This window comes from Thermobia domestica, chromosome 2 (genome assembly GCF_964235325.1).
Source record: "Thermobia domestica chromosome 2, izTheDome1.hap1.1, whole genome shotgun sequence".
In the NCBI taxonomy this organism is placed as follows: Eukaryota; Metazoa; Arthropoda; class Insecta; order Zygentoma; family Lepismatidae; genus Thermobia; species Thermobia domestica.
The window spans coordinates 120423220-120431243 of record NC_137455.1 but is presented as its reverse complement, the minus strand read 5'-3'; the positions used below and the strand labels follow the sequence as shown (position 1 = coordinate 120431243).

Genomic DNA, 8024 nt, shown 5'->3' with positions numbered 1-8024 from the left:
GACCAACACCTAACAAAGGTAAACAGGTCTCTGTATGTACACTCATGTCCAAAATGGTTGTCGCATGACTATAAATATGTTGTTCTAGTAATATAATTTGATAACGAATTAGCCCGGTAATTCTTATAATGCTAGTATGTGTATAATGTGGCAACAGTGATGGCAACAGTGATGTGTGACTAGTGAACGCTGTTTTTGTGCCTCCGACAAGTTACCGTGTAATGTGAAAATATAATCATCTAAGTGGGTTTTGGTGAATGTATTAAACACAGTAAGTACTGTAGATAATTGTTCTATATGTATAACTGCGATAAATCATATATAAAATGCCTTATTCGTCAATTTTCCTTGCTGTGTGTTAGGCTGTAATGTAAACAAACAGTATTGCCAACCCACATTAATCTGCAAGTTGGGCACAGACTATTGCGTTCTGTTGGTTTCGATACATCGAATCACGATGAGTTCCTGCATCGAATGTAATAAGACTATTGTGAGACAAGAAACAGCTTCTAAGTTACAGTGCTCGGACTGTTTGAAGTTATGTCATCTCAAATGTGCTAAATTAGAAGAGACGGATTTAGAATTCATGAAATCAGTGAAACAACCCTGGCGCTGCAAGTCGTGTGATAAGACAAGAAGACGTAGCTTGCATTTAGAATCAGCTTCTTTACCAGAGACAGAATTGCCAACTCTTTCTGATGTGTTTAAGTTGTTACAAGAGCTAAAACAGGAAGTGTCAGATCTAAAGAGATCGAACATTGAAACTGAACGGGAACTTGGAAACTCGTTAGAACTGGCACACAAAAAGTTAGATGAAAACGCCGATTTAATCAGGAAACAGGCGGAAACAATACAAACTTGTTTAGCGACGGTAGAACAATTAAAACAGGAAAATGTGACATTAAAGAAAAAAATCACGGACATTGAACTGCGAATTGATGAGGTAGATCAATATAACAGACGAAATACATTAGAAATTTATGGTATTAACAAACAAATTAATGAAAATGTATTAGATATTGTAAAGTCTGTGGGGCGAGCATTAGATATGACTGTTACAGATGAAATGATCGATGCTTGCCACAGATTACCTGATTCATCCTCTGGCACTGGTGGTGGTATTATTGTAAAATTTGTAAGGCGTACTGATAAAGAAATGTTCATAAAACAAAGGAAAGTAAAAAGAAATTTAAACACAGTACATTTGGGTTATACTTACAATCAGATGATATATGTTAATCACTCTCTCACGTCATACAGAAGACGTATCTTTGGTCAAGCTAGAAAGAAGCAACGCGAAAATAACTATGCTTACTTATGGGTTGATTATTCAGGGAATATAAAACTGAGAAAGAAAAATGAAGATACGTTCGTGTATGCTTTAAGAACACTCGAGGATGTTAACAACCTAGTTACAACCTAATGGATACTGTAAGGATTGGTAATTTAACCATTTACTATCAAAATGTTAGGGGTTTAAATACAAAGTGTCAGGAATTTTATTTAAATACATTAAGTAATAATTTTGATGTAATTGTTATTACCGAAAGTTGGTTGCATAGTAACCTTTATAATAATGAATTATTTGATGATAATTACAAGGTATATCGATGTGATAGAAATGGAAATAAACGTGGTGGTGGAGTGTTGATTGCAATAAGGGATAAGTACGATTCCAAACTGATTGACTTAAAAAGCGAAACAGAATCTTTAGTTGTAAAAGTAGTTGTACATAGTGTATCATTTTATATTGTGACTGTATACTTTACACCTGCTTCTTCTATTGATAAGTATATGTCTTTTTATAACATGTTTGAGTCGCATCTGGATTTTCAATATCATAATATACTAGTTATTGGTGATTTTAATTTACCTTTAATTAGTGATTCCAAATATGACTTACAAACCGGAGGTAGCGCCTACAAAAATTTGTTAAATTTTATGAACCTATACAATCTATTCACCTTGAATGACATTAAGAATAGCAATAACAAAACGCTTGATTTAGTTTTAACTAATATTTTAAATACTGTAGTAACTAGAGAATTAATGCCGATGGTACCTGAGGACAAGCAACATCCTGCTCTAAGAATATTAATAAGTACAAAAAGTAATGTTAGTAGGGTTCAGAACGAAACTATTTATTATAACAATTTTCGGAGAGCAGACTTTCTTCAATTGTATAGAATGTTGCTTGATACGAATTGGTCTGCCTTGTACAATGCAGATTGTGTAGAACTAGCTATTAGCATATTTTATAATAAAATTAATGAGGTTTTCTCTAGTACGGTTCCGAAAATACGAAAAAGAACAAGTAGAAGATATCCATGTTGGTTTACTAAAGAAATCATTAAGATGCTAAAATTAAAAGATTACTATCGGAAACATATTGCGATAGCGGAAGAATATAAGGAATTATTTAGGCAAACAAGGAAAAAAGTAAAAACTATGATTAGTAAAGCATACTCAAATTATTTACGAGAAATAGAAAATAATATAAAATCTGATCCAAAATCTTTTTGGAACTTCTTAAATAATAAAAAAGTAAATCGTAATGTAATGAACTATTCAATGAAGTTTCAAGATGTTCCTCTTGAAACTACAAGTGATATAGCGGAAGGATTTGCTAGATATTTTCAATCTGTATACACAGATAGCTCTGTACAAGATACACATCACGAAAATATTCTACCTTTGTCACCGAACTCGTTATCATTAGGCTTAATTACTGATGTCGAGTATAAAAGTGCTGTAAGAAAACTGAAACCAAAACGCTCATGTGGTCCAGATGGAATACCTCCATATTTACTAAAAGCATGTTCAAATATCTTAATGCGACCGCTATGTGCAATCTTTAATCTTATAATAAGGACTCAAGTATTTCCTGAAGACTGGAAAATAACACGAATTTGTCGAATATTCAAGTCGGGTGATACGTGCAATATTGAAAATTACAGGCCAGTTGCTGTAATTTGCGCTCCGGCGAAGGTTTTGGAACATATCCTATATAGCAGAATTTTTAATCATGTAAAATGCTTTATAGATGTCAATCAACATGGATTTTACCCTGGTCGATCAACAACTACAAATTTAATTAATTTCGTTCAAGATATACACAGTTCATTCTCAAATAAATCTAGTACACACACGAATTACTTGGATTTTAGTAAAGCCTTTGACAAAATAAATCATAGCATACTTTTAAATAAATTATCATCATATGGATTAACTCAACCTTTTTTAAATTTAATTAAATCATACTTATCTAGAAGGAAATATTTTGTTCAATACAAACAATCGAAATCATTAGAATACGTAGCTACCTCGGGAGTACCTCAAGGATCAAATCTGGGTCCATTATTTTTTCTATTGTATATTAATGACTTACAGTTCTCAATAAAACATTCCAAATACCTTATGTATGCAGACGATGTAAAATTATATAAAGAAGTAAGGTGTATTACAGATACAATAGAACTGCAAGAAGATCTTGATTTAATATATAAATGGAGTGTAGAAAATAAACTTAACCTTAATATTAAAAAATGTGCATTTATGATAATGTCAAGAGCGAAAGAGCGTTTTAATTGTTATTCATATACTCTTAATGGTGAAAACATGGAAGAAATTACCACCTGTAAAGATTTAGGGGTAAAAATTACACGCAATTTATCATTTGATAACCATATCACTGAAGTGGTTCTTTATGCCTATAGACAGCTTGGTTTCATTATACGGAACACCAGAAATTTAAATGATGTTGTAGCTATTTCTATGGTGTATAATAGCTTGGTTCGGACCAAACTAGAATATACATGCGTTGTTTGGGCTCCATATTATAAATCTCTTCAGGATAAAATAGAAAGTATTCAAAAGAAATTCCTAAGGTATCTCTATTTTAAAACAATGGGAGCTTCCGCTATAAGAAACAAAATATCGTATAAAACCCTTCTAGATAAATTTAACTATGTCAGTTTGAGTAACAGACGTGAGTTTTTTCAACAATTATTTCTCTATAAAATTATAAATTCTTATGTTGACAATAGTAATTTCTTACAAAAAATTGGACTCAATGCTAGACCAGGCTATCTACGTAAGCGACATCTGTTGACTGTAGATGTTCCAAGAACTGAAATGTATAAAGGCTCACCATTATATAGAATGTGCAGTAGGTTTAATAGCATATCAGTATTAAACAAAGATCTAGATATAGCATTACCTCTGTCTCTGTATACAAAGAAGTTGAAAAATATATTGTATTAGAATGTGAATACATGTATTTCCATATACATGTGTATACTAATTATCTGACTGTTAATGGTTTCTTGTAATACTCTTCACGTTTAACGGTTTATACTCTTACGATAGTTATTATTGTCTTTGTCAGATATCTACAGGAATTTTGTCCGTATCATTATATTCACTATTATGTATAATATTATATTATATGAACTATCTATATTCTGTACCTTCTGTAATTGGAGATTCTATTCTCTGTTGAAGGACAATAAATAAATAAATAAATAAATAAATAAATAAATAATCGGCAAAGACAAGTATGTGGTAAATTTCATGTTAAAAGAGCAGTAAATAAGAACAATAAAACGAAAATAAATTTTTCTTGTCCATTAGTTACATTTTATTTTACTCATTATGATTTTCGCATTTATAATTCTTTCCCTATGAAATTTACCACAAATATACATTTCCTGATTATACACATATCAGTATTAAAAGTACTCTGCAAAATTATCAAATTATATTCTTACAAGAAGATAGTTATAGATATGCGACAATAATTTTGGACATGAGTGTACTTCAGTTTTGTCAGGGAGCGGTGCGTACAAAATTGGTACGATTTATGCATTCTCACTTCAACTCCCTATGTCAGCATGAACTGTGTACAGCTGCGCAAATTGCTTCGAGCAGCTCTTGAAAGTTCCATCAAAAAAGCACTGCTGGCTGTCCCTCACAAGGGAAGTTCAGGATGAAGCACTCGCCTGCAGAGATATAAAGCATGCCATTTAAAGTCCCAATTCATGCTGATTACAAGCTAATAAAATTCCCGTACGGTTGAGAACGGTTCGAGATATACAACTTGGAAGGTTATATGAGAAAATGAGGATATACACATTTATACGCGTTAAGTACAACATAATTACTAACGAATATTGACATACGAATTGAAAGCTATCAGAAGTAACAGGAAAAAAAAGTGTTTCGCAATAACTAACGGGTTTGTTAGATACAATTAGTCATTACATTGTTTACAATGATCATAGGTCAGAGATGAAAATTGATCTCTGTTGTTCTTCTGTTTTATGAAGAAATGACGCAGGTAAAAGACTCCCTTGCACCATGAACATTTTATATGTACAATTGCGTTGCATCCGTCAAGGGAACAGTTCGCAGAACCAAAGCAAAAAGCAAATTCAAGTGATTCAAAAGTTATAGGCCTATAATTTGTTCGTAACCTGCCTTGTAGAACGCAAACTGAAACAATCCAATGTATAGCGGTGATCGGAAGTGATTCGTACGGACACGAACTTTGATTGTTTCGTTGGTACATTATAGCGTCCAGATGAAGAAGTTTCATACTATGTACACATCTCCTGCCATAATCTTTGATTGATCGGCTTCAAAACACATCAAATGGTTGCACAAATCGTGTGCAATTCTTTGGTATCTTCTCAACCATTAGGTCTTTGCCATCCGTCATGCAACTTGTAAATGGACAATTTGTCTGTGAATGGATCCCAGTGATCAAGCAAAAGCAAGTTCAAACCAACAGGCTTCGCCATGGAAGAGAATACTTAACGCATTAAAACTTGCATCCACTCATTTTCTTATATAAATTTCTACGCTGAATATCTCGGACAGTTCTCAATGTACAGGAGTTTTATTACCTGTTGTCATCAGCATGAATTGGTCCTTCAAATGACATACTTATTTCTCTGCAGGCGAGTGCTTTTCCCAAACCTTCCTTGTTAGCTGGCTTCAGACCCTCATATCCATTAAATAATACAATAAAACAATTAATATAAACAATGAAATGTGCAAATTGTACACATAACAGAAAAGACAATCCCTTTATAAACATCCAAGCGTATGTCGTTCCACTTAGTGAGCAACTTTGTAACTTATAGGATGCCACATAGATTTTCTGTGATGATTACTAAATTAATCCCTAATTATTCTCTACTAAATTAATTAATAATCATAAATTTAGTATAAGAGATTAATTCCTCTCTTTCCAAATACAGTTTCTCCCAGGCTCGTGGCAGTCAGCACGCCGTCGTGGCAGTCAGCACCTTCATATTTGCAATCAGCCACAGTCGTGGCAGTCAGCACCAATAATTGGCTGTGGCAGTCAGCATCCGTGGCAATCAGCACCTATCCCTTGAAATCAGGGTATATCTGAAAGGTTTATTGAGAGCATATCTGAGAATTACACCCTGTAGGGAATACCCTCTACAACTATTGACAATTGACGAAATATGCCCTTTTGGATTGTGTACCCTTTACGCTGATAAAGACCACATCCAGAGTTTCTGAAATTCGAAACAAGGCCTGTTGAAATTTAGCTTTTTCGCGATTTTGGATAGCCCTAGCTCTGAAACTATGCACTTTTCGCCATAGATCCATATAAACTTTTTCTCTTGTTTTGATGCGAGGAATTATGTGCTTTAAAATTCGGGAATACCGTCGCTCAGCGATGTCGCTTAAGCTGTTGTCCTTCGTGGGAGCGGTCCACGGCTCGATTCCAGGTGTGAGTACTCGGTCGGAAAGGTATTAAAAAGTCTTTTCAGGTCAACCATTCTGAGTAAGATTTTTTTCTGGATTTTCATACCAGCAAAACATCTGGACGGTACCTAACATAAAGGAACCGGTTGCTTCATTCCTTTCTTACTTTCCCACTTCTCCGGGTGCTGAGATCGCCGAGGAACGTTATCCCTCAGTATACACCCCAGAACTGTAATTCGTAACTTAATGTAATTCCTATCTAACTCGAAAAAGAGTCACATGGGTTGGGAAACGTATAGAAAAATAAAGCGATGGTGTATCCCTATCGAATACTGTATATAGCACTGGAAATTTAAAAAGATGTACTTGTATTATCGAAGGTTCAGCAAAATACTTAGTATCGATGGAAAAGTAGAAACATATTAGGTGTCCAAAACACTACAATACTACAATGTGGGACAAATTGAAGCAAAACCGTGTAACGTACTGGAATTCGATACCTTGTGTTCCTATTCAGGATACATCTGAGCTCCAAATCTTCTGGGAGTCAAAGTGTTAGGCAATTCATTGAACAGTACGATGTTAACACGAAGAAAACCAAATCTGGTTTTCCAGTTCTCAGCGGAGAACACGGCAGCTCAAATGGAATGTCCTATTACAGATATTCAGGCCCGTAGCCAGCCCAAAAATTTAGGGGGGGGCGGTAGAAGTTAGGGGGGCCCGACCCAATCATATTATACTCCATCAACATATTATAGTTCATTTGCAAGCCTACCATGAAATTTTATGGGGGCCAGCCAAAGTTTAGGGGGCGGCCCCTCATTGCCCCCGGTGGATACGGGCCTGCAGATATGAACTTGGCAAGGAAAGTAGCATAGCTTTGGAGATCTCGAAGGCAAAAGACGTTTCGGGGAAAGAGGAGTTGATATCAACTGCTTTTGAAAGTATTTTGATAATGTTACCATCGTTCTCTTCTTGAATCATTTTTATTTTATAAATCCCAGTCATTGTTAACTGGAAATATATAAAATCAAAATTTAAATTCTGTAAGTTGTTTGTATTGTTTATTAGAATCTATATGTATATTTATTAGTCAGGGGTGCCCACAAGGGGGGGGGGGCTATGACGCAAACTGCGTCATTGAAATATTTGGGGGGTTAAAAATCTATATAAATATGTTTGATGGGGGGGTAAAATTAATCGAAAAGAAGATTTTTTCATGGAAGAACACCTACGGATAGACAATTGGGGGGTGCGTCATGGACATAAGGGGGGGTGGG

At 34.5% G+C, this 8024-nt stretch overlaps 1 protein-coding gene across 1 annotated transcript; it reads left to right on the top strand.

The window, feature by feature from the left end:
* The first annotated feature begins 457 nt into the window (after positions 1–457).
* On the top strand, positions 458–1423 carry LOC145679152 (uncharacterized). Its single transcript, XM_081749743.1, has one exon. It carries the CDS (start codon positions 458–460, stop codon positions 1421–1423), a length of 966 nt encoding a protein of 321 aa, XP_081605869.1.
* The last annotated feature ends 6601 nt before the right edge of the window (positions 1424–8024 follow it).

What these genes read in the sequence shown, in the direction of transcription:
- LOC145679152 (XM_081749743.1), top strand. Translation starts at nt 458, where the DNA reads ATGAGTTCCTGCATCGAATGTAATAAGACTATTGTGAGACAAGAAACA.